The following is a 27,275-nucleotide window of genomic DNA, read 5'->3' as shown; positions in this document are numbered from 1 at the left end:
AATGAAACAAAATAAAAAAGCAACACGTGGCTCTGGAAAGTCACTGCTTTTCTTTTATCATAACCCTATCTGGACAGGCAAAGAGTGAGCAGCTAGAAGCTGCTGACTGACGAGAAAAGCCAAGGGTAATGGTTTAAAAATCGTGCCAATACATTCCAATGAAGTTAAAAAAATAAATTAAAAAAAAAAAGTAAAGAACCGAACCAAAGACAAACATATTGAAAGGAATAGAAGGTGAACAGGCCAAACAGTTATCTGGACTTCAGAGAGAGGAATTCTTGTGATTTTTCAGGCTCCCAGAAGGAGGTCAATCAGCAACAGGTATTCAAGCACATTCACACCTGTCATGAATGTTTCAGGAGCTTCCCAGTCCACCGGTCGCCTTTAAACTGTCCTGGAAGGCTTCTGGTTTCCTCGCTACCCACCACAGGAGACCGGGGTTAACATTTAATGAAAGGCTGCCCTTAGACGGGACCACCGCAGAGGGGTTGGAGCCTAAACAAACTCTGCCAGCTGCCCTATGATCTCTGTGCAAACACCCAGCCAAGCACCTCTGGGATTAGCAGCACTAGTTAGACTTCAGATTTTCTCTAAATCTCATTTTTTTTTTTTTCATAAACAACAATCTACTTCTGACAAAACCCTGTTCCACAGACTCTTCCAGCTCCAAACACAAGGTAAATGTTTCACAGTATTATGCAACCACACAGCAGTTTCCAAATCTCTCTGACTTCAGATGTGACTCCAGAAAAGAGGAGATCATTCAAAATCATGACATAAGTTCAGTTTTCTTTTTTTTTTTTTACTTGTACCATTCAAAGTTTATAAGTATGTGACACAGGATGGAAGGAAAGCGCTTGCTGCTGAAAGACGGCTGTAATGTCGAGACCAGCTGTAGTTTAACAGCACAGTTCATGGCGAGACATTTGCAACAATGATGTCGGTATAATCAGGTCTGTTTTTAGAAGCGTGGCCGCGGCATTGTGTCCCTGAACTCACCAGTATTTTGCCGTTGGCTCTGTCCTGGCGAGCCAGGCTGACCCCCATCCACTCATCATCCCTGTCTCCCTGGCATGTCTTCCCACACGACTCTCTGAGCTTGTTTCCTGAAAGACAATGAGAGCAGTTTGCAGACGTTGAGTCATCAGGACGGAGGGTGTCTTGGAGCAAGTAACTTGTTTCTTGTCAGCAGTTGTCAGCTTTTGGAGTTCTGGTTTTTATTATGCACATTTTCTGCTGAATGTGCAAGTGGTGTTAACAAAGTTGACAGATACTGAAAAAAAACATCCATTGTGACATTTAGTACAGCTCTATGGATTTTTGAAGTAGATCTCAGTGTTGATATATGAGAGTTAAACAAGCCTGATAAATGGCTGATGTTCATTTTTTACATGAAAACATAACGGCTGCAACTAACGGCTACCTTTACAACTGAGCAATCTGCCAGTTATTTTCTCAGTCAACTGATAAACGTCTCATTCTGCTTGTCAAATGACTTAAATGATTATCAGAATAGTTGTAGATTAATTTTCTTTCGATCAGCTAACAGATTCATTGACTGACTGCTCAAACTTACCTCTCTCCAGAGCAATTTCTTGTTGTTATAAGCTCATATATCTGCTAATATTGGCTGATATATCAGGCCTTCTAATTTGTTTGTCAGGATTAACAATTATTCGCTTCAGCTGTGCCATGTTTATGTCTATTCTCACACAGTTTCAGATATAATCTAACAAGTAACAGGAAACAAGAAGTCAAAAACAGCTTCAAAGAAATACGCAGCGTTGCAGTGTGTGGGATGGTGCCATATCAATGAACTTAGAAAGCAGCATAAGATACACATCCTCAAATACACTTACACTGCATTTGCATGTCTATATTGTGAGTAAATACATCTCAAATTCACATTCTACATCTTATGCTGCTTTCTAATTTTAGATGTACAAAGTTCATGAATATAAACGTAGATTATCAGGAGAATAAAAACAATAAAAAGGCAAAGATCAGTGGCACATATACATTTCAGGGACAGTTTTTTTTTCTTTTAAAAGTCCTAACCTTGTTCAACTTTTATTCTCTGTCTCCCCAAAGACAGCTGATTCAGCACAATGACAGGTAGTCGTGAGTGTTTCTCCTGTTTCCACTGTTAATCTCCTCAGTCATGTCAGGGTTCAGCTCCTCTGCTTCATGATTCACTGATCACAGCACATACTCTATGATCATTGCCATTTTTTTTTCCTTGGTGACACATTGACAGAGCACGAGGTTAATATTAAAGCCATGCCTGCACCCCTGCTTTCTTGACCACAAGAACAGAGCCTGAGGCAGGGAGGGGGGGCTGAAGCTGAACGTTTTGGCTCACGTGCTTGGAAAATATTAGCAAAAGCATAAATTATATTTATCAAAAATATTTATGGACCTCTGAACACAAAACCCTCTTGTCTTTTACACGTCTCCATACAGCAGGTTCAGAACTAAAAGAACAACTGTCGCACTGTTAAGAGAAGCATAAGGCTGCATTATTCTGATAAAACAAAACAGATGCTTGGGGGAGTTTAAGCAAAGAGTGGACAAGAGAAGCTGCAGGAAACCCAGAATATATGTGTGTGTGTGTGTGTGTGTGTGTGTGTGTGTGTGTGTGTGTGTGTGTCTGTGGACTATAGCACCACTTTTGTGATAAGTGTTCTGAACAGTTCTGGTAGTGCTTGTGTGCATGTGTTGCGGTGATGCTGCAGGCTGTGGTGACTGACCTCTTCCCAGATCCATCTCTGTGCAGCGGCGCTCTGGGTTGCTGTGAACTCGACACTTATATACAGCTCCAGGAGAGTGCACAGAGCTACTGTAGGTAGAGTTCGCCCTCGGAGCCCCTACTATTACCCTGCAGACGAGAGGGGAGAGGATGGGACAACAGCGGGGTTTTCACCCGCCAAACACCTAATATCTCCACCTAATATCTTTGATCTGTGTCACTGGAAAATCTACTGCCTGCGGGAAAAGTTGCAGTACAAACAGAAATGGCTTTTCGCAAGGATCATTACCCATTACTGTTCTAGATTTACTGGGTGGGATACAGCCCGAGATCCGGAGACACTAAAAAAATTGTTTCAAAAGTACAAATTCATTGCATCATTGTTAAAATAACATAATTTTCAGGAACATTACAACATGGCACTCACCAGCGTGTGTTGTCATGATAATGCTCCAGCACAGAATAGCCAAAAAAACTAGAATTTGGTCCGCGGAACACCAAAGGATGTTCTAAGTCTATATTGTAAGAATAAGCCAGTGAAATGGAGAGACAGATATAAAAAACATTTTGTACTCCTGTTCTTTGTCTCTGAAGAGGAGCCATCCCTTTGCGCATCATGCGTAATAACGCGGTTTAAGTGTCCAAAAAGTAGAAGAAGAAAAAAAAAAACCCAACACAATCAGGAGCACTTCAGTGGTCAAAGTGTTACAAAACTATCTTTCATGTATTTTTCCCTGGTTTAGCACAACATGTAGGCTGTGATGACATGAGGAAAAGCTGGAGGAGCAAAGTTAACGGTCCGGTAAATAACGGTGCGTCAGCTTCTCTCCATTCTGTGTCAATCTGAGAAAGTTGCTGCTCGCAGGCTCCCTGTCGTGGAGATAAATGCTTTCAGCTTTGTCAAGTTGTCCAGCGTCAGGCATAAGAGAAGAGAAAATAAAAGTTGTCTTTCTCAAAATAAAAGCACCGATTTTGGGGTGATCCGCTGTCGCGACGGTTGAAGGCGGAGCGAGGGTTTTATTGTGAAAGGCGAAACCGGAACGTGTGCTTTCACTGTGGCACACTCGCACTGGAAACGCGGTCATGGAGAGACGCGAATGGTTTTGAGGCGCAAAGCATCACATTTCATCCGTGGGCTTTAAGGGGCTCAACTCACTGAACGTGAGAAATGAGGGCGCGCTGCTGCCATCTAACGTTTTCCAGTCACAATGAACATTTTCATTATAAAAAAAAAAAAAAAACTCTAGTTTTATTCAGCAGTTCATTGATTTATACTCATTCAAGATTCTGAGGGATAAATCAGGGGACTCCACTGAGGCCCCCAGAGATACTTCAGGGTTTTCAATTCCAAAGTCAGCACAGTTTTTTGAGTGTAGTTTTTATAATAAGAGAGCTATGATATGGTATTTGGGGACAAATCATCTTACTGTATTATCATTATGTGTTTTGCTTACTGTCACTTCACCTGGATATTTGACCTTCATTGTGCCAAACGATGCACAGTGTGTGCACAATATTTGACATTATCAGGCTGTGTTTAAATTCATCTGCTGAATGTGGAAATGTCTATTCACAATCAGCTGAAACCAGAAGTTAAGACTAAGCTTGTTTTTTTTTACATAACAACAGGTTTTGAGGTTATGAAACTTACATAATTATCATCACAAATTAATACGTTTTGATATTAGAAAATACTAGATACTAGATGTAATTTTAATCATTCTTTACTTGTTCTTTGATTTTTGTTTTTTAGGTAAAAAAAAAACTCTCATCAGACTCAAGATTAAAACTTCAAAACAGAATATTATTGTTTCATTTAATTATAAAACATGTCTGCATTTGTACCCTAATTCAATTCTGTTAGTTTTTTTTTCTGATTCTCAATAAATGATGGCGTCAGTGGTTATATAGGAATGTGTGCTCTTTGAAAATGGCATTTTTGTTGTGAAGGAAAGAAATAAAGGTCAAACAAAGGTTACATGTTGCTAGTGACTTACCCTCGCCTCTTTAAAACCCATGTTTTTGTTGTGACATCTGCACTCTACATGTCTCGGTGTCAACAGGATGCTATCACACTTTATCGTCTCTTAAACAGGCTACAGTCTAAAAACAGGTAATCAGATAAGTGATAAGGGATTCAACATTTAAGATACTGTAAGATAACAAGGATAAAGGAGTGACAAAACGCATTCTGTAAATAAGATTTAATTTGTTAGTCTGAAAATGTATAGCAAGTCTTATAGTGTCCTATAGTACAGTTTTAATTATCATAGTACAATTTACAGTTTTGTGTTTTGGGGTTTCTATGTCAGTGTCAGTGACAAAATACAAAGCATAGAAAAGCACTGTCAAATAAACAAGGTCCAGAGGGACAGTATCTTAATGTGGTGCAAGTGCACAGTTAAAGGGTCGTTTACAGTTTTACAGAGGAAGTGATTCAGACAACAGCACAAACACAGAAACCTGTAAATCAGCTGACCGTCAGGATCAATACATGATAATGATATCATTTATTGCACAAGCCAATCCGTATGAACACACTCTAAAATAAAAAGAAAACCATTTATCTTCATCTAAAACGTATAAATTAACAAACTGAATTTCAAACTAAAACTGGATTTATGGAAGGTTTGTGTTTCTGGCATATTCCCTCATACCTTTACATATATTCACACATACACATGCCACAAACTTATGCCCCAGTGTGTGCTAATACACACACACACACACACACACACACAAAATGACAAGAAATGCAGAAGGAAGGGTTCGATCAAATCCATGGCAGTCTTCCCCTTCAGCAGCAGCAGCAGCAGCAGGTTTTCGTCCCAAAGCACCCGAATCATTCAGACACTCATCGTAACCAAGGCTGTGCAGGGACAGATATGGCATTAATTCAATTAATCATGTATTTATCAACAAGGAACTGTAACCATATGTTTTTAACTGCAAGGGTGAGGTGACTTCAGTGATTGAGCTCATCAAAGTATCCTCAGCAGGTAAACAGATGCTTACAACTGTTTTTGAGTCTTCTTTGTCCAAAACCTTTTGCGCTTGGTCTGGAGGAAACTTGAGCATGGAGGTAATCACTTTGGCCATTGTCTGCAGATGAGGAGCCAAACAAAAATGCAGAAATAAATAAATGAAAAAAAAAGTAACAAGCGGCATTAAAAAAAAAAAAAAAAAAAAAACTTTGAACTTCATCACCAGCAAAGAATTTTTTTGATTTTCGTGTTCAGAGTCAAACGGTTCTTCATCTTCATTTATCATTTCAACATCCCTCTTACAAATACCAGATCCACTAACCCTTTACCCTTTGACACCATGATCCAATCATAGTAAACTTGTTCTGAGACAATTAAAGCCCAACAAGACCAAAGAGAGAGAGAGAGAGAGAGAGGGAGAGAGAGAGAGAGAGAGAGAGAGAGAGAGAGAGAGAGAGAGAGAGAGAGAGAGAGAGAGAGAGAGAGAGAACATTATCTGCATAATCAACTCCAGGCCTATCTGCCAGGGTGCATGCATTTCCTCATAAACACAGGGGATAATCAGAAACAGGGCTGCTGTGTAGGAAACCTAACTGCTCAACTAACACTAAACAAGGCCAGCATGTCTTTAAATGGCAAATCTGCGTCATGTAAGATGCATGTGCTAGCAGGCAGCCTGGGGGACATCCTCCACACTGAGGAGGTCCTGCCATGCTGCCATAAAGACTAACTGTTCACTGAGGTGCTGGGAAAATCCCGCTGACTTTAGGACCATGTCAATAGCACTGTTAATTAGGGAACTCACTGTTAATTTTGCTTCCCAAGAAGACTGGACACAACATGGATTTTATATGGCTTCCTAAATGGTCTAAGGTTGCCCGCCAAAAAAAAAAAAAAAAAAAAAAAAAGGGATGGACTGAATCTCCGATATGATCAGTTATCATTTCGATGAGTTTTGGCTGCCGATGTCTGAAGCTCAGAAATATTAGAAGACCTTAAGAAGTAGAAAACTGAAACAACCAAACAATCAACTGTTGGTTTTTTGTGTGCGTGTGTAGAGAAATGTAAAAAAAAAGTATAAAAGCATACTTTTGTTTCCCGTCCCATCATGTATTCAAACAACACCTTCCTCAGGTACTCCATCTCAGTGGGTTCTGAGAGTGCATCAGTGCTGTTAAATCCAGGATCTGTAAAAACAAGAAAAAAACAGACATCTAATTATCACTATAAAGCTTACTTCACTGAAAGCTTACTTCAAATAATATTTCATGAAGAATGTAACTGCTTTAAATAGTCAGATTAGTACTCTGGCTTGAACTGTGACAGCCCAGAGCGTCATGTTTGTGTTAGCAACCAAATACAGAAGCTATGTCTGCACAGGTATGGGTTCAAATTAAGCACCAACTACAGGAACAGGAACGAATGGTGAAGCTCAGCATGAGCACTTTAATACCACAAGAGTCTAAGAATGAATGTTTTAATTCTTCGCCCAAAGCTATAACACACCATTATCCCTCTAAAAACTATGAATGGGGAAAATCTGCGCTACAACTTTCGACGGGGCTGGTAACACTTAGGCTTCTGCTTCTACAGCTGAAATATCCCCAGCATATGGAACAACACCCACTCGCTCTCTGCTTATCTGGAATAATCATTCAGACGACACCAAATGTCCCTGTATGTGCAAAGACAGACGTGATAGAGAAGTACAAACAAGTCTTTGATCTCTGCCGTGAAGTCACCAATAAATCTCTTAGCCTTTGTCCTCATGACCCCATGATACCCCGGCTGAGTCTACCACACCACCAAAACACAGAGCTGAGACCAGTTATCGACAGCCCTCTACCTGAAACCACAGCTCTGGGAGGGTTAAATAGGCTCAACAGAATGAGCGGAAGACACTAATAAGTTACTGCAGTCCAAAGGAAATACAGGATGGAGTCAGTATTAGGTTGGATAGGGTACGTGCACTGGATATGGAGGATTTGAGAAGTCAGTGTGCTGCAGGGTCTTGTGTGGGAAACATTAAGACCACGATCTGCAAAACCCATTAAATCCAGGGATGGCTTCTTCACCGCCCCCCCTCTGACAGCAGATACTCTTTATTGCACCAGCAGGGAAGGTCTAAGAGGAGAGGAGAATTCACCCTGTCTTTCTAAATACTGCCTCGCACACGCGCACCCACCACGCTCGGTTTATGATATACTCGCGGATACAGCACCAAGAGGCTAACCCTAACCTTAACCACAGGGGTTATATGTCTAACCCTAACCCTTACTCTAACCTTAACCAAACCTTAATTATAACTGCAGCTCTAATCTTAACCAGTAAGGCTACAATCACACTTAGTTGGCCAAAATGTCCTCAAAAGAATAGTTAAACCAGACCACACACTCGCTGCTCAGGATCTGCATCTCTTGTCCCTTCTCTGATCCATAAAGTGATGTGGGTGCAGACAGAAAACACCAACTCTGAGATCTTACAGAGCAGCGAGGCTCTTGGGACAATAACTATATAATTCATATATTAAAACAATACATAATTAAGTCATGTGTCAAAAATCCCTATTAAAATAAAAAAGTTAGGCAACTAATCTTTTACTGTGGGTGTAAATAGTTTTTGTTACATCTTCCCATGATACTGCACTGAGTTCAGGCACTATGTATGGCATCTTTGTTGTGCTTATCTCAGAGAAAATTGGCTCAAAAAGCAGAACTAAGTGATTCATGGTGTTAACGTTACCTTTGAACGTGCTCCCAAGATGAGTTACAACAGTGTTTCGGTGGAAACATTTAATCTTGTCCTCAAGCGAGTGAATCTACCGTGGAGAAACACACAAGCAGGCACAGATTAATGATTAAAAAAAAAAAAAAAACCTCTCTCTGACCCCAGTGGGTTAATTCTATATATTAGCTTAATTATTGCATGGGACATAAGCATTTTGTTGGTCATCCTTTGGGGATGTGTGTGAGAAAAACTGTGGGAGGCGTTGCTCTGATTGTTTATAGGGTTAAACCAAATGTAAACAGATGTGCTGTGTAATTAAGTTGATGCAGCGGGAGAGCAGTAGCTGCTCTTGCTGGAGGCCACAGAATCCTGGGAATACACTGCATGGGATTTGCTGTTCACTTGTCCCCGCACAGAAAACACACGGGGCCCGACACTCACTCTCTCAACGAACTCCTGCTCCTTCAGTCGAGCCTCGCTCAGCAAAGTTGTCTTCTCAGCAAGCTGAGCCTGAGGTAGAGGACAGAACATGTCAGAACCGGATGGTGGAACAAGAATGTATGTGTATGTGCTCATCAACTGTGCATGTTTTCTTAATCAAACAACTGTTTTACAGGGGTAATGGACTTAAATGATATGGATACTAGAAACAGTGAAACAGGTGATGCTGGAACCAGCAAACATACCTGTAGTTCTTCTGCAGTCATCTGGGCCAGAATTAATAAGGAAAAAGGGGAGATAGTGTGTGTTAGAACAGAATGAATAAGATACATGTTTGGTAACAGTAAAAACAGTAACATGTACTGTGCATTTAGCCAGTTATTGTAAAATAACAGTTTAATAAACCAGTTCATCTTTAAAGGACAAATGCACAGTCTATATTTTTCTTTTATTCAACATATAACATGAAAGGACCAAGGGCAACAGTAAGCTGATCCTAAGTATTGTTGGTGTATCAAAACCCTGATAGAGCTTATTCCTCTGTGCCACTGAGCCCTGGGTGACGTGCTCCTTCATGACCATGAACATGGGCGCTGTAGTTTATTTTGGATCACGTCCACACACACAACTCTTGTTAGAGCACCAAATGTGGATTAATCCACCCCTGAAAATAGTTCCCAACAAATAGGCAACTTAGTCCTGTTTGAGTAATGTTTTCTAAAAAGCCACAATGCTCAGCAGTTTTATTTTTAAAAACATGAAACTATATATTAGTGACCCGTTTGGGAGCCACGTGCAGGTGGAAGAATCAGAAAGTATTGAGAGATCGACCACCTCACTGTTGGTTTTAGTCTTTTTATGGGATTTTTTGACAATAAATTTTTTTTTGGAATATTACCTGACTTACAGACAGACTAAACTGGACTTGAACTTTGTCTCAATGGAGAGACACACTGACCCACTGTCTGAATGAAGAATGGTTTGTGAGGCCCGTAGAAAGGAAAGGCCTCTCTGAGCATAAACCCATACAATCCACTCATAAAGTTATTACCTCACCAGGGAAAAATGCAGCACAGAGAGCAGCGTAATTCTTTGTGTTTGTGTGCATCTGGACATGAGTATAAAGGTAGAGGAATCAGCGCAGGGGTCTCATGGCACCTCAGCACCTGGGTAGAACATCTCTCAGGAGCACTTTTGTCCTATATGGCCTCTTTCCAGCACGCACATGCTTGCATGTGAACGTTGGCGTAGTATAAATCTAAGGCCTAGAATCACCTCGTACGACTATAATTGAGAACAGGGATTGAGGCTGGCTGCTGCCTCACCATCTCTGTTTTCCGAGGAGAACATTCCTGAGTGAATCAAACGAGCTTCACAGCATCCGGTGCGCTTTGGAGAGCGGCCACACGACTGGAGCGAGACACTGATCAGAGCGAAGTATGTAAGCAAATTGTCCCCAAGCTCTAAGACGAAATCCTTCAATTACGAAACAAAAGATCGCTGATAATTGCTAAGTCTGTTAGCCTGGAAATGAACTTTCAAATGCTAAGGTAAGTGAAAGGGGCCTCGTGGTACTGACATAAAAATACCTCTGGATTAGGCTGCCATTCAAAACTAGTAATGCTTCCATCAGACAGCAGCCTTTTCCAGAGGAGAGCTAAAAAAAAAAAAGTGATTTCATACAGCCATTGTTATTTCATGCAGCGGCTGTGAAGTGACTTATGACTTCAACAGAATCGCGATATAAATTTCTTCTAAACCTCCAGTCTCGTATATAATGGACTTTAATACCTGCAGGTATGACTTTCTAGATCTGAGTAAAACGGTAAAATGTCCCCAAAAAAAATCAACCAGTTGAAACACTGATCACAGATGTCTGATGACCTGGTGAATGTGTACAGTAGGTCAGTGTGGTTTGTACCTCAGATGTCCCGTGGCTGTTTGCCTGCAACTCCTCCAGTTCCTTCTGAACTTGCCACACTCTGTCTCCCATCTCCTTTTCTCGACTCTGAAAAAAAAAAATATTATAACAGCAATGGCTGAGTCATTTCCTATGTTTCATCTCAGCATCACAGCTTAACAATGTTGGTCAAGTCATTGCTTTATTTCAGACCTCCCACCCTTAATTATGTTTGGAGGCAGTAAAGGAGACAATTTAATACCAGCCGCTGACTGTTCTTAAAGAATCATTTGACTGGGCACCAAATATATTTCATTCAGCCAGCACTCATGGATGATTAAGTTTTGTTTTTTTTTTAAGACCAGTGATTCCCCCAGAGAGGGAGTTGCCAGAGGATGTGTGGAAAGATTGTGGAGCAGTAAAATTTAGGATTTGATGAAAAAAATATATATCCACATATTATGTTAGCTGTAACACCTGAATAACGCTGTGAGCATGAGTCTAGTTAGCAAGCGAGCAGAGGAGTTGAAACAGTTTGCTAAAAAAGATAAACAATTGTAGTGTAAAAGTAATGTCAGTTGGTAATGGATAAAAGATTGAGATAGCTAACAAATTACAAGTTGAAACAGATGCTAAAAGTAACAGACAAATGACTGAAGTAGTTCAAAATAAATGGTTAAATGGCTGACATGCGCTTTTTGTCGCTCTAGGTGATATAAATGCAAACGACAGCCGTTTAATTGTTTGAGAAGATTAATTGTAACATTGTCCATTAAATGCACTTTTGTATCATTAATAATTTAATAATATCTCACTTAGTTTCAGATAAACATCTGGAGCTTTTCTGGTGGTGTCTACAAAGGGGTACATAGGTTCATCTGATGGGTCTGTAGTGTATGTCTGACAAAACATGTTGGGAACCACTGCTTTAGACTAAAGGAGGGTAGCTGCCAACCAGTGAAGTGATAGCTTCCAAATGGTGGGTGGAGTTCATCTCCTTTCCAAAGTAAACCTATAAAACAGAGTTTTATTTTCGGAAAACTGTTCTTAAGCTTGATCTTTTTTTTTTTTTTTTTTAAATCTTCTTTATTAACCGTACCTGTAAAACCTCTTCGTATTTCTGAACAGTTCTGTGCAAATCATCCTCCTTCTGGGAAATCACCTTCCTCAGCTGACTGCTTTCTTCACGATGGCTACTGATGAGCTCCGCCTCGACACTCTGGGCCTTCGCTGTGTGTGAGGAAAGGGAAGGAAGCCAGAGTTATTCATATTCATATTCCAAACCGCTCACTCACATCCCATCTGGAATGTGGTATCATTTAACCATGGAGGAAACAAGGAAACATGGCAATTCACACGCACTGTTTCCAAGTGCAATGGTGCCTAAATTTTGTTCCACCCAGTGTCAAGATAAAACAATGCATAATGTTTCCATGTACTTATTCCACCCTACTGTTGTACAAGAAAGTCAATTAAATTTACTTTGATTTTCCACTTTGAGGTTGTTATTTGGAGGCTTAGACTGTGATGTACTAAAATGACTTGGCCACAACAAAAGACAATTATTGTGATCGCTCATTTCCCATGCTTTACGACACAGCCGTAAATCCTGTCACTTTAATCTGATGATTTGAGAATCACTTTCTTCTGCCTCACCAATGGCTTCCTTCACTGATGCATCAAGTTCCCTCTCTTTCAAGGCCATTTGCGTGTTGAACTCCCTCATTAACTGCTTGATGGCAGAATTGTGCTTCATTTCCACATCTTCCAACTCCACTCTGTTACAGACAGACAGAAGGTAAATTTATTAAATTAGAAATGGACACCACAAGCATGTTTAAATATTCACAGACAAGAAGATTATTGTCTGCAAATGTGGGTTAGTTTTTATTTTAATGTTTTATTACAAATTATTATTATTAACTTGACATCATAAACTTACTTCAGCCTTTTCTCATTCTCCTCTAACAGCTCCTTCTTCATGTAGTCTAGGTCCTGCACATGCTCCTTCCTCAGTAATCGGATGTCTTTCTGTAACCTCACGAAGTCCTTGTGAATTTTCTCTTTCTCGTGCATCACCTGACTCAGTTTCATCTTTAGCGACTCCGGAGAATCGCCGTCCACTTCTTGCAGCGGCGTGTGGTTTTCCATCTCGTTTTCCATCACGCTCTTGTTTTGCTGCACGGTACTACACTCCACCTTTGTCTCAACCTCGAGCTCTGACAGATTTTGGACCTGCTTAATGGATACTTGGTGCTGATCAAGCTGGGCTTCCTTCTCACGTATTTCTTCTTTCAGACGGCCTATCTCTGCAACAAGGTTTCCATTCTGCTCTTCTGCTTCTCTTAGCTTTGCCTCGATTTCGTGTAGCACCGATTCCGTTTCCTTGAGCTCCCCTTGTTGTGCTGTAAGTAAGGCCAGCTTCTCTTCATACGTGTTTTTCAGTTCTTCTAAAGACTTTTCTTTCTCAAGCCTCTCATTACTCAGAATCTGCTCGAGCTGTGTCTCCTGCTCCTCTTTAAGATGGACAAGAGCTTGCTCAAGTGTTTTTGTTCTCTCCTCTAGCGTTTCCATGTGCTGTTTCCTGGATGTTTCACTGCTCTTGATTTCCTCCAAGCTAGTCTGAAGATCCTTGATCGTCTGCTCTTTTTCCTCAAGCTGAGAGGTCAGCTGTTTTTTAATCTGACTGATTTTCTGCTCAGCTTTCTTCTTCAGCTCTGATACTTTCCGAGTGCTCTCCGCTGACAACCTCTCTTCGGTCGCCTTCAGACTCTCGTCCTTGCTCTTGATAATCTCATCTTTCATCCTCTCAAATTCCTCCCTTTGACTTTCAAGCGCACGTTTACACTTTTGGTTGTCTTCCTCGAGGGAGTGTAGTTTTCCTACCATCTCCTGCTCTGAGTTACCATTCTGAACGCACTGCATCTGGGTCTGCTGCAGCTGCTCTACCAGCTCTCTTTTTTCACTCTCCCTGATGCTGTGCTGCTGTTTGAGGTCAGCTGCGAGTTGCTCGCACTCTTGAGTCTTTAAGGCTAACTGCTCCTGAATCTCACCGAGTCGGCTCACGCAACTCTCCAGCTCCGAGGTCAGCCCGCTGACTTTCTGCTCTTTCTCACTCAACGCCTGGTCCATCTCAGACTTGCTGATGGACTGATTGTCAATACTCGCCGTCAGCCTTTGCAGAGCTTCATTCTTCTCAGAGATTTCACGCTGCAGCTCTTCGAGGCTGGTCTGCAGAGACGTAATAGTGTTGTCTTTCTGGGCGAACTTTGTCTCTGCCTTGCTCTCATACTCAGATAGACTGTTCCTGAGTGCATCTGCCTGCTCTAATGCAGTCTTTCTCTCCTGCTCTAATCTCTCAATGGTCTCCTTCATTTGAACGGCAGCCTGCTGTCTCTGCTCTTCATACTGCTGGTTCAGCTGATTTATGGCTTCCTCCTTCTCTTTTATGCTACTTGCTAGCTGATTCTTCAAGTCACTGATCACACCTTCCAAGTCGCTGATATGCGTCTCGTTTGCTTTCATGCTCTCTGATATGATTCTGTTTGCTTCGCTCAGCTCCTCAATTTTCTGAACCTTTTCACTGATAGACTGAGAACCATTCTCCTTCTCGTGTGTTAAGGCTTTGATATGCTCCGAATGAGCATTTACCTGAGCAGTCACCTGTTCTAATGAAATGCATAGATTCTTATTCTCCTCCGTCTGCTGGTGGAGAGTCTCCTCTAAAGTGCAAATTCTCTCTGCTTTAGAAAGGATGATGTTTTTGAGATGCCCAACCTTCTTCTGACTACAGAGCAGTCTATCTTTCAGGTCTTTCACCCTACATTCAACTCTGTGACTGAGCTCATTAGATCCACACTCCAATTTAGACTGAACCTCCTTGCAGTAATGCTCCATTTGGTTGCTGATCATAATTAATTGCTGCTGGAACTCTGCTTCCTTGGCTTGTAGCTGATTGGCAGTTTCCTCAAATCTACTCTGCAAGTCCTCGCTTTCCTTACATCTGGAGCCTTCCAGTGCTTTAAGCTGCCTCTCCGTTTCCTCCAGCTGATCGGACAAAGTCTTTAGCTTCTCCCTGCTCTCTTCCTCTGTCGTGATCAGTTTGTCCTGGAGGGCATTTTTCTCATTCATCGCCTGGTTAAGGTTCCTCTCCACTGATTCCATTTGTTCTTTCAGCAGTGCTTCACCCAGAGACAAACCCTCCAGCTTCACCGCTGCCTCGTTAAGCTCTTCCTGCAGCTTCTGCACAGTGGTTTCTCGAATTGCTAGGTCCTCCTTTAAATCCTTTATTTCACACATTACTTGGTCCTTCTCCTCTCTGCTCCTGCCAAGTTGCAGAGATAACTCCTCCAGTTCCTGTGTCTTCTCCTGCAATATGAGTGAGTGTTTCTCCATTATTTCCTCTTCCTGCTGTCCTAGCTTCTCCTGCCAACGACGCTCCAGCTCCTCAGTCTCGTGTTTATGGGTGTCATGTAGCTTCTCCACCTCTTCCTTATGGTTGGCCTGCAGCTCTGACATTGCACTGCTGAGGCCTTGGGAGCTTTTTTGGGCCATCTCAAGAATCTTCTCTTGAACTTGTTGCTCTTTCTGTTGAAGCTCTGCCTCCTTCTTTGCAAGCTCTTTCTTCATGGTCTCTTCGTTCTGCTGCAGCTTTTTCTTAAAATTCTCCTGCATATCTTTGGCCTTCTGCTTGAACTTTTCCATTTTTGTTTCCTGCGTTTTCAGCTTAGTTTCCAGCTCAGTTATAGTGTTTTTCATCTTCTTCTCTTGGGCAGCTTTTTCATCGTCCAGCTGTTTCTTGAGGCGTGTTTGTTCTTCCTGCTTAGTGTTCAGTTCTGCAGTAAATGACTTCTCCTGCTCTGAGAGCTCCTTTTTGGTCTGCTGTAACTGTTGCTCTAGCTCTTGGAGCGACTTCTCTTTTTGCTGACAATCATTCTTTTCAGCTTCCAACTGACGCTCTAAATCTGCCAAATCCGCCTTACATTGATCAAGATCCCCCGAGATCTTACTTAACTGAGCACTGGACTCCTTTAGGCTCCCATTTTCCAACTGGGATTGTGATAAATTCTGCTGCAGCTCCTCTAGTTCCTTAATCTTGACATTTAGTTCTTGTAGAGTCGAATGTGATTCCTCTTGTAGTGTTTTTTCTCTACGGATATGTTCTTCAATTTCCTTTTCCTTTTCCCTCAGAACAATTTTCAACGCATTTAGTTCCTGCTTCAGAGTTTTCTCTATGCCTCCAAGTGACTGCTCGTGTTCCTGTTTGATCTTCGCGAGCTCTACGTTGTGCTTAGCCACCTGATCCTGAAACATCTTCTCGTGCTCCTTTTGAGCATTTTCAGCAGCCACCAATTTCTCCTCCAAAAGCTGTTTACTCGTCAAAGCCTCAGAGAGTTCAGAGGAAAGAGCCTCTAGCTCTGCCTGCTTTCCATCCAGTTTCTCTAATGTCTTCTGGTTCATGTCCTCAACATGTGCTTGGAACTGCAGCTCTTTGTCCTTTAGAAGACTCTCCACTTCAGCTTTGTGTTTTTCCTTGAGCTCCTCAAATGCTGCATTCTGCTCCTGGGTAAGGGTGCCCTTGTGCTTTTCCAGCTGCTCCTGGTGCTTTTCCTCTAATGCAGAGATTTGCGCTTTGTGTTTATCCTTCAGCTCATCCAGCTGACTGGAAAGTTCATGGGACAGACTTGATCCGTCTTGTGAGATCTTCTCCAGAGAGCTCTCCAGCTCCAATATTCTCTGCAAGCACATATGTAGGTTGTTGTCATATTATTTGATAAAGTCACTACAGTTAATAATTTCACAGAATTCGGAGAAAGTTAAAAAACAAATGGTTGCTGGTTAAGCTATTTTTAACAGTGGATCTGTATAGAAACAGTACAGTTATCACCAAATATTCCAAGCTTCAAGGCCATGGAGGGATGTGTGCGTGGGTGGACTTTCTATTTAAAAAAAAACAACTAACATAAAAAAAGAAAGGAAAAAAACTCACAGTCCTTGCAGTTTCCAGCTCCAGGTGTATCTCTTTAACCTTGTTGTCAGCTTCCGTCCTCAGTGCTGTCTTCTGCAACTCCGCGTCCTCCAGAGCCAGGGAGGCCTGCTGTTCTCGTTCCTTGTCTAACTGTGCAAACTCCTCTTTGCATTGCTCCTAAGCAGCACAACCATGTCAAATTTAGATTTTCAAGTGACTGTTTTTTCATCTGATTTACTTGTTTATGTTGCGAAATGAAATTAATGAAAACACTGGGCACCTACCACAGCTTTGTTGATTCTGGCACTTATCTCAGCTTCTTTAGCAGCCAGAGCTTCACTGTGGAGTTTTTCTAAATCAGCCACCGTATCCTCCGATGATTTCTAATAAAATGCATAATAATAAATATAAAGATAATCAGATTTTTGTAGTGCTTTTCTGTGTTCTTAAACACATTTTACAACATAACATACTTAATTTAAATATCAATAAAGTACATCACAAGTAAATAAAAATCAAATAGGATAAATCTGCCTTGCCTGCCACATCAGTCAAGAAATAATTAAAATATTTTATTCATGTTCAAGGAAACAACTACAGTGGCCAACTAACAGGGTAGTGCCAGAAATGTTAATATACTGTAATATTCTGCAGAAGTCACTCCCTGACCTTCATGATAGTGACCACCTCCTGTTTGACTCGTGTCAGTTCCTGCTGCAGACTCTTCCTCTCCTCCTCACTGGCCCTTTCGACTTCTTTCACTTGCTCCTCCAGCTGAACCTGCAGCTGCTTTCGGGCCTCCTCCGCCCTCTGAGCTACACCCAGCGCCCTTTCAAGTTCTTCAAATGCTTTAGGGGAGAAAAAAAAAAACAACATATCATTGACATATGCAGAAAAGATGTTTTTTCCTGAACACGAACAGAAGTGTATTCCACTCACCTGATTTCTCTGCCTTTTCTTTCTGTTCTTGTAATTCTTCTTTCTGGGCAGTAGCCTGCTGGAGCCTGGAGCGTAGCTGAGCAATCTCCTCTTCTTTCATTTCCAGGGTCTCATGCATCTGGCGCTTTGTCTCAGCAATGACCATTCCCTGAAATCCACCAACCAGGCATAAAAGCAATACAAGAAAATCAACCTATACAATCATATATGCAATCTAAGCAATTCTGCAGAGCCAGGGTAAAAGTTTAAAAGAAATAATTTGGGGCTTCAAGGTGTCTGTCTGAAAAAAAAAAAACATGTTTTCTAATACAACTGAATCTGCAGTACGTTCATTCAAGACGTGGCTAAAGCCTAAAAACCTTCTCACTCACCTTGTCCTGCTCCAGCTGTTCAATAAGGTTCTTGGCGTCCCGCAGCTGAGTGATCAACTTAGTCTTTTCTGTTGTATGCAATTCCTTTAAACATAAAACATTTGACAGAATTACAGACTGTCACATAATTCCAACGGATAAATATCCCACTTTCATTTCTGATTTTCAGACATTGGCCAGATAACTTCAAAATGAGATGTTTTCTACACCACCCAGGATGCCTCACCCACAAGCCAAATAACCAGTCAGAGTGTACTCAAGCCCTTCTAAACCAACAAGCTGACCCAAATTACAGCCCAGTGGCATGTAGTTGCTATGTCTCTGTGCCACTACAGTTTAACAAGTGGTTACTAAACAGGAAATGCTGGGCTGGCTGTGTTTTTCAGTTGTTTGGTCTATGTGTCTACGCAGGTGTCTGATTATCAGCTGATGTTCAAACCTTCATAAAACTAATATGAGAAATATATTATTTTAATGTGAATACACAAAAAAAAAACAGACTCGACTGTAAGTGATGAATCTGAAAATCCTTGAGCCCAAGGTCTGGAATCATAGACAGATGGTCTGCTTTATGGGATGTGTGTCTGAGGCAGGGGATGAGCACAGCCCAGCAGTTCCAGGATGCCTTCATGCTGCCTAAGAAGGCTGAATGCCTGTTGACCTCTGCTTTTCCTGACACAGGAAAGGCCCTACTCCCAAACAGAGTGCAGATTGAACATTAAAAAAAAATATAAATATATATGGCATTAAATGAAAGCAAGTCAATCAACATACAGCCACAGACAAGCTGTCTGTTATCACAGTGTCTTTGTAACAACAAACATTTTGTTATCACATGCCGCAAAACATCAGAGTGGCTATGGGCAAGCTGAACAAGCCGATCATACCACTGAAGCAAAATGTTTTGAAATCAATGAAAACAATGGTTCAGCCATGTCATGCTGACATGACATGAACCCTCGCCCTGGAGTGCAGCCAGAGAATTTGGATGTGCGGACACTGAGAACCACAGTAATCCACTGTGTCACTGAGATAATGGAGTCACATTATCAGTGGACCATAAAGACTCTGGCAGACATTTTGCAGCACAACATGAATTACCCTAAACACGCTGCTCAGTCATCCGCAGCTCCTCAGCACAGCTCCACTTTAATCAAAACTCTTCGTAATTACAGTTTACCGCTACATCAATTTCTAGTTCTAGAGGCTGCAGCCAAGAAATTGCTTTGAAATGTCTTGCTTCTTTGTGTTTTTGAAACTACCTTATTAGACAAAATGATAATATGTGTGAGCAGATATTATCTTAAAATTTATGGATCAATTTGAGTGAAAATGCTCTAATATTACAGTATGAGTGTGGTTAACACTCCAGTATCAATGGCTACCTTCATCTTCTCCAGCTCCTGCAGTCTCTCCTGCAGCTGCTCCTGCAGAGTTTCATTCTCACTGCCCAGCTGGGCGCTCCGCTCCTTGTGCGTGCGCATTACTTCTTTGCACTTCTGCAGAAGGTTTTCCTGCCTCTTCACTCGTTTTTGCAGAGCCTCCATAAGCTTGGTCGGATCACTGTTGCCCTCTACTGGCCAGAAAATAAATGACACTTGTTAAAAATAGAGTTTGCTCCTTATTTAAGATATATAAAAAGCATGCTTACCCTCCGTGACCTCAGGCTCCCCTCCTTGCTCCTTAGAAGGACTTTGTGCAGCAGAAGTAGAGTCTTCAGTATCTGCAGACTGAGGGACTTCACCTTCAGGTGGCAGAGCACCATCAGAGACACCCTTGGCTCGTTTCTTCAACAGAGCAACCTGACAGGAAAAACAAAAACCACAGTAATGACAGAAATAAACCTCTCTGACAGCTCAGACAAATTCAGATTTACCATTTATTAAATTTAAATTTTGATTAACATCCATGTTTATCCAAAGGATTCGAGTAGGGTGTACAAACCCATGACTACAGATTGGACACTATCACTATTGGAGCATCCCTGAGTTGGCTTCATGCTAGCTTACTTAGCTAACTTGTAAACCCTAAAACCTATACCTGCAGTCTATCATTCACATACCGGAGCACTTACCTGTGTTTGGAGGACAGTGATCATCTGGTCTTTCTCCTCCAGCGCAGCATCAAACTCATCCTGTAGGTGTTTCTTGGCCTGCTGGTCCATTTGAAGCTCCTAGGGATCATTCAATATGTTCACTCAAGAAAATTTGAACCATAAAGACAGACAGATACTGACCTAGAGAGACCGCAACATTCATTACGTATAGCCATACCTCCCGCAGCTCCCCTATCCTGCGGAGAGCTTTGTCTTGACTCTGACTGAGGATGGCCTGAGGGAAAGGAGAGCAGAAATTAACATCTGAGCACTTTGGGATACTACACTTGCTCTGAAAATGACAGGTGAGAGGAGTCCTGGGAAAAACAACATTAAAAAATAAAATTACCTGTGTTTTTTCTTTATCTCGTTGTACTGTTCGGTACGCAATAACCAGCTGCATGATAAAAAAAAAAAAAAGTGGAGGTATGTAAAAGAAAGTAGATCAAAGCAGCAATAGTTAGGTGCTTGTATGGCTATGTGCTATGGACTTAACAGGTTAATACACGAAACTTTTTTATCTTTTTAGGAGCTGTGTAACTCACCTCCGAATACTTCCCTCTGTACTTTCCCAGACTCCTCTCCACTCGAAGCAATCGGTGCAACAGCTGCTCTTTGGAAAGGGACTCCACACTTCCTGGTGGCTCCTCAGCCTCGCTCTCAATATCTGAGGGGGGATCATACGAGGGGGCGCCCGTGGACTCGTTTTCTCCCAGAGGCGTCAGGGAGTCACGTGATGAGCTTCGGACCAGGTTCTCTTTAGAGGGAGAGCGAAACAGGTTCTCTGCCCGACTGGCCCCGCTGCGGATCAGCGACTCCACTGATGGAACTTTTAGCTGCAGTTTCTGGGCGAATGACTGCGGCTCTTCTTTCTGTTAACATGTTCGAGACATTGCATGGAAAAAAAATTGATTAAACTAATCAAAGAATGAGCAAAAACGTTATAACACTAATCTGACATTGAAAAATGAGGGAAGAAAAAAACTGGATGATAAACCTACATGAGGAGAAGCAATCCCTTCGCCATTGATGCTACCACTGGGCGACCTGGCTGGTCCTTTAGAGGCACCCTGCAGATAAAAGACGTTATGAGAGAAAGGAAGGATGTGCCAGTGAACTTGTCCTGGGCCAGTTAGTCATCCACACCCAGCGTGGCTCTCCCTGATTACTCTGGAGGGAGCAATATTAGTATTGCTGGGAGCAATGCAGGGGCAATGGGTACCCTCATGCAACTTGGAAAAAACAGAGGGGTTATATACATAAAAAGAAGGCATCTCTACTGTACATTAAACAAAAAAAGGGTTAAAACTACTACAGAACAGCCATGAGGACAGAACAAACAGACAGTTAAAGTCAAGTCGGAGAGCCAGTATTTGAATTAAAGGTGCGTGGCAGTGCCGTGTGCAGCTGTATTACAAGAGCACAAAGACATAACTGAAGTAAGTGAACATTTAGCGACTTAGTTGGTTTAGTTGACTTGTTAGAAGCAAGATCAGAGTAAGCAAATTTTCTCCTCCCCTGTCCAGCTCCGAGCTACTCCTTCCTCTGGATTACTGTGCAAAACATTCAACATTTATTTCCTGTTTCTTGTGGAAATTTTCTCAACGGATCAGCAGACACTGTTGGCTCTGGGTTTAAACAGTGGCTCTTCAAATAAATAATGAAGCACAGCTTGAAATGTTTTCTAGGTACTTTCCAGGGAGCATTGAGGTTCAAAACCAAATAAGTAAATGAATGGCATTTTACTGGATATAGGAGGCAGCTGTTTGATCCTATAAATGTGTAAATATGTGTGTGCGTGCATGTGTGTATGTGTGTGTGTTGGAGACGACACAGATATGGGTATCACTGTTAAGTGTTAATGTATGGAAGGCTAAATATTGTTGTGAAAGGAGATTTGAAGAAAAATCTTCATTCAAAGCAAAGTCATTGTGCCACAGTCACTTGATGCTCTTACTTTACTCTCACAGGTTTCTGTCGATGAACAGAAATTAAAGTGGAGTTTTTTGAGGAATGGTTTCTGTTTTGTTTGTTCTCTTACATTCACACAAGGACGCACATGCACGTCTGCAGGTCTCACACTCACAAGAAAAATCAGCTTTGCAACTGTTTTATGATGAAGGAAATGCAACAGCACTTTCGCTTGATGTCAAGGATACACAGGTGTTTTGCTGAGTAACACTGAATGACAACTGTTTATTTACAAGAAAACTCCATAGGAGCTTTTAAGGCTTAAATTTAAAAAATCTCCATAGCATACTGCACTTACACTCACCCAAGCATTTATTTCATGGAACCTTCTCACTACTTTACCCAGTGTGTTATCTCACTTAGATGCCTGTCACTGTTAAAGGTTGAACAACGACTCACAGGGCTCTAGTTGAGGGAGGCCCAAGGTAAACCAAGAATTGAGTGCTTCTATTTATGTACTGCACGCTCAAACATTTCTCATCCAAGTATTCACAGGGACAAATCAAATCCAGGGCGGTTCTGAATTCAAAATCCTGTGACTGGTAACTAACTACTATCACTATCTTGATTAAGTACCAGCCGCACATAATTTGGAGAGAACAAAAGATTCCTTGAATGAAGTTTTGGGTCAAATGACAAACACAACAGACAAGGATGTACATCCAAAACAAAATGTAAAAAAAAAAAAAAAAAAACAATCAACAAATGTAATTAAATGGTTTGATATGATTACTATCATGGGATCCATCAAAAAACATTATAAAGGATGTGTTGATAACATTTTGATAAGATGTAGGTGGAACATGACAAAGACATTGTGATGGATTTAAGATATTTGTGATTAATCACAACCTGTAGCAGCAACACACTTCAATGCTCCAAACTGTAATGCAATATTCCACTGACCTCTACAGTCTATATACTGAAAGGGTTTTAGGCTAACTTCTTACACGTAGTGGAGCTTTTTCAATTATATTTAGGCTAGATGTATTAGAGAGTTACAAGGGAACAGTTCAAGACTCAAACACTGACCCAGTTTACCAGTATGTGATTACTGGCATTAGTAAACACTGAAAGTAAATGACAGGGTACACATTTTCCTAACAGGAAACACCCACATCAATGGACAACTATAACATAAACTGTCCAACATGGAGAGGTTGGGATAAACAACCTCAATTATCAATTAAAATTATAATTTTAAAATAGATGCACATTACAGGAACTGCAAATGGTTCATTTTCAAAACATTATATATTGCATGATAAATGAAATTTACCTTAGACATGAAACAGACATACAAAACGTTAGAAAAGTGAATGTGTGCATTAATTAATTATTGGGATAAAAAAAAAAATGTTTGATTTCCCTTCGTGTTGTTTGCATCAGAGATGATAAATATTGGATTGCGTCAAATGTTATTTTCCTCTAGTCTTCTTGCTGCCTCCCCATATACACAAACATCATCCAGTTTTTAAGCTCCATAAGAGCATCTATAAAGGCACGCTGGTCTGTTTGTTTACTTGGAAGAGTTACAAGCATTTTAATACTTATAAAATGAAAACATCAACCAAATAAACAGACTTGTGGGGAGAAGGGACGAAGGCCGTCGGGCAACATAACAAGGTGTTGAGGGTCTATAAGGCAAGCAACTAAGGATACCTAAAGACAGGGAGGCAAAATTCAATTCTGAGACAGATCACAGTAACTGAAAGGTAGGGCAATAAACCAACATACGGCAGAAAGCACACAAGCTTCTATCCCACAGCGTAAACCCCATTAGATTCAGGGTTAGCCTAGATATGAGATGCCTTCTTGTTGCTAAATCCAAAGGAAATAGGAGACAGAGAGCAGGGAACAAGCTGTCCCTACTTGGGCCACAGTCCGCTACCGATTCCCCAGAGGCGCAGAGACGGGAGGAAGGAACGGGGCAAGAGGAGGAGGAGGAAGAGGAGGAGGAAGAGGCAGGAAGTGAGGACAAACTCACCACACTGGCTACCTGGGCCGTTTTGGGTCGTTTTGAATGGTCCAGAGCAAAGATAGTATACTCAGAGAGAAAAGCGGGCTCTGCTATCATCCCAGCCAGCATCTGACCCCGTCAGTGCAGTGACGGGACAAAAAGGTGGGGAAAGGAGAGGAACACAGAGAGCAATGAGAAAAACAACACCATGAGAGTGAAATAGCGCTGAGGGGAGTGTCTAATCCAGAGGAGGCAAGAGAGACTGAGATGGATGGAGAAAAAGACTGAGAGAGCAGAGAGAGAGAAAGAGGGGGAGAGACTATATGAAATGGGAAGAAAAATAAGAAAAGCGGGAAAGTGAAACACTCAATCAACTTTAATGTCATGAATAACAGTTTGACATCTCTGCATGTAGTTGTAAATTAGGATGTATCAAAAATAGGCTAAATCTGCCTTAAATGAACATTGAAACACTTTCAGAGGGTGTCAAAGTGTTAATAAAAGATTTGTGAAGCGAAGTGAAGATACTGCAATGAGAAGAAGCTTCTAAGTTGAGGCCACATGAGCCCAAGTTACAACTACACATCTGTACTTCTGAAGGAGAAAGGAGACTGCAGAGTACAGACACCTGACTAAATAGGAGAACAGTCACTATTCCAGTGGTCTGTAGTGTTGCAATGTAAAAAACTATGAATGAGTAATTAAGCCCATTTTTTGATCTCGAGATCAAAAAGCCAAGACCGTAAACTTCCATACAGAAGCTCTAAAATATATGTATTAACCATACGTTGCATCATCCATCATGCAGTCATGGTCACTACCCCACTGTCGATCTACTTCGGTCTAATAAATCAAAGAACTCTTGCACAGACTTGTCCACATTCACTGGGGGAAAAGACTGCAACAACTCAGTCGAGAAAGAAAAACACTGAGTGAAGGATACATCAATTATTCATACACATGCTGAAATATGGTCTGCTCGCCACCATTAAAATGTCCTTCCCAATGCCTCGAAATGAGAATCTCTTTTGGGAGAGCAGTTTCAGCACAACTGTGAAATATAACTTATGTCATTAAAGGAGCCGTCTCAATATGATATTTTGATTTCAAGCACTGATACTTCATCTATGCTAAAACGCTTTTTAACAAAAGATTATGTAACTGTAATTGTGGCCAAATGCTCTTGAAGAAGAACATCAAAGCCCCTGAATTTGATCTCATTTTTGACTTCATTGTCCCATATGAAAATACATGCAGTTAAATTAATGGAAAAGTTGAGACACCATACCTGAATATAATGAGATCACAGTGCTGATTGATCTACAACATCAATTATAACAAGGTTATTCCAGCACATGTGTTCTCTTGAAATTATGAGGACCCTGTGGTGAGACATCTGTCGCCTGAAGTAATGGAACAGCCACGATTCAGTAAATATGCTTGGGGAATAAGTGTAGGCATTAATATGCATGTTTTTCATTATATTAACAAACTGTCATCAGTAGGGGACAGAGAGTAGAATAGTATGAGTAGTGAAAACTATCAATAGCCTACACGATTTGAAAACTGAAAGCACTCCTTGGCAACTGATATACTTTCATTTGGCACAGCAATCAAAAGACACTGGTTTGTCATTGAAAGAACATTAAGCATAACACGTGACAGATTCTTTTACTCTGTGTTGAAAATTATAACAGAAGCTGGGGAGAGGACATGACATCTCTGCAAGCAGCAGTTTGAACTCAAAAACATTAAACATATATTAACACAGGTTGACGCCATGCTCACCTCTCTGTCGCTGGGAGAGGGTGAGCCATCGTGATGAAGTGGAGGGGTTTGGCTGCTGCGCCGGTCGCTAGAGCCCACCTGTTAAAACAAATAAAACAGCATATATCTATATTTATATCAAATATGCTGAATTTGTCTCTCTAGATTACACTGAATCATAACTATGCTTTTCTTTCTTATTCTAGCAGACTTTGAGAATTCAAGTCCTAGACCACATTAATACTGCTCTTTGCTTAAACTAATTTTTCTTGTCATTGTAGCACACTGTTTGTTAATCTTCATTTTTGTACCCAAGCAACTTAACATGTTGGTTGCACAGCAAAAAACGGGTATCAAGAACTGAAAACACAAACAAACTTTAAAGTGGTAAAGTCGCACAACGAGCAACTCAAACCACTAATAAAAAGTAGTAGATATGTCATGTGCTATGGAAGAAGGGCTTTTTACATGTAAAGAAACAATAACAAAAGGAGCTCTAAACAGTCCAAATTATCTGTGTTCAAAATGCAGGACAACAATTAAAAGATTATGACAACATAAGCAAAACACTGTATAAAGCAGTTGTACACTGCAAACTACCATTAAGCCCAACATGAAGGAGCTGGAGTGTTTCCAGAGATTATTTACTTTGACTTTCACGTCGCTGCTAAATAGTTTCTCTGGCCCTTTCCATTTGCACAGAACGGTGGCAGACGTTTGACCCTGACAGGATTTGTATGTGTCAATTACAGCTGCCAGCTGACATGCAGCCCACACCAGCAACATAAAACAGACACGCCCATACTGTCTAAGGCAAGTATGGTAAGTGTTCTTAAGTGTTTTGGATACAGCAAAGTTCACGGTAGGCTGACTGTTTTCTTTTCTACCAGGCTGGGACAACGAGATCTACCAGTTACAAGTTCTCTTGAACGCACCTTACTAGCTGCTGACAGCTAAGTTAGGCAGCTGCTGACTTAGCATGGTGCTAACCTTTACAAGAAAGCACAAAGACTAACTGACAAGTCAAGTTCAGAAAACTTGACAGCCTATTAAGTTATGTCAATTAAATGGTACTGAACAGTCATTTTCGAACTCAGCTGAACGACAGCTCTCTTCCTCGGCTAGCTGCCTGAGCAGTGTAAACAGATGTTAGCTTAGCCTGGTTAGCTTCCAGCAAGACAACAACCAACCTGGGCCTGCTGTGGTGACTGCGCATTCCTCTGCGGTGACTGCTCCTCGTTTATCTTCTGCTTCAGTTTTTTAAACATCTTGTCACGCCGACGTAGCTAGAAACTGACGAGCAGATGACTACTACCCGACGGAGATGTATTTTGTTTCAGTTCAGCCTAACATCCAGTCCTCAGTGCCAGACTTCCTTGTTCGCTCCTGATCCCCAGCAGGTG

The 27,275-nt window shown here is 41.3% G+C and overlaps 2 protein-coding genes across 4 annotated transcripts in view; both read right to left on the bottom strand.

The window, feature by feature from the left end:
• Positions 1–3,573, bottom strand: part of itga9 (integrin, alpha 9) — a 47,082-nt gene extending 43,509 nt beyond the window's left edge. Inside the window, exons 1-3 of the mRNA XM_041050614.1 lie at positions 3,177–3,573; positions 2,751–2,878; positions 1,000–1,106 (exon numbers count right to left, since the gene is read on the bottom strand). Of these exons, the coding sequence (XP_040906548.1) occupies positions 1,000–1,106; positions 2,751–2,878; positions 3,177–3,367 (426 nt within the window). The 5' untranslated portion in view covers positions 3,368–3,573. The remainder of the gene's footprint in view (positions 1–999; positions 1,107–2,750; positions 2,879–3,176) is intronic.
• Positions 3,574–4,941: 1,368 nt separating this feature from the next.
• On the bottom strand, positions 4,942–27,275 carry golga4 (golgin A4). 3 transcript variants are annotated; one of them, XM_041050611.1, is made up of 25 exons: positions 27,063–27,275; positions 25,894–25,971; positions 24,133–24,234; positions 21,176–21,244; positions 20,720–21,046; positions 20,524–20,571; positions 20,353–20,409; positions 20,154–20,252; positions 19,731–19,881; positions 19,465–19,655; positions 18,080–18,163; positions 17,709–17,856; positions 17,439–17,617; positions 17,054–17,152; positions 16,791–16,946; positions 12,744–16,537; positions 12,458–12,579; positions 11,901–12,031; positions 10,823–10,909; positions 9,147–9,167; positions 8,902–8,970; positions 8,476–8,551; positions 6,823–6,920; positions 5,765–5,851; positions 4,942–5,618 (listed from the first exon to the last, which is right to left on the bottom strand). In XM_041050611.1, exons 1-25 carry the CDS (start codon positions 27,138–27,140, stop codon positions 5,604–5,606), a joined length of 6,366 nt encoding a protein of 2,121 aa, XP_040906545.1. In that variant the 5' UTR covers positions 27,141–27,275; the 3' UTR covers positions 4,942–5,603. The 3 variants fall into 3 exon arrangements, with proteins under 3 accessions (XP_040906545.1, XP_040906546.1, XP_040906547.1); XM_041050612.1 differs by having other exon boundaries at positions 19,465–19,652; XM_041050613.1 differs by lacking the exon at positions 24,133–24,234.

The sequence above is a fragment of the Toxotes jaculatrix genome, chromosome 11 (assembly GCF_017976425.1).
Source record: "Toxotes jaculatrix isolate fToxJac2 chromosome 11, fToxJac2.pri, whole genome shotgun sequence".
Lineage (NCBI taxonomy): Eukaryota > Metazoa > Chordata > Actinopteri > Toxotidae > Toxotes > Toxotes jaculatrix.
The sequence above is the reverse complement of the archived record's forward strand: the minus strand, read 5'-3'. Positions and strand labels throughout refer to the sequence as shown.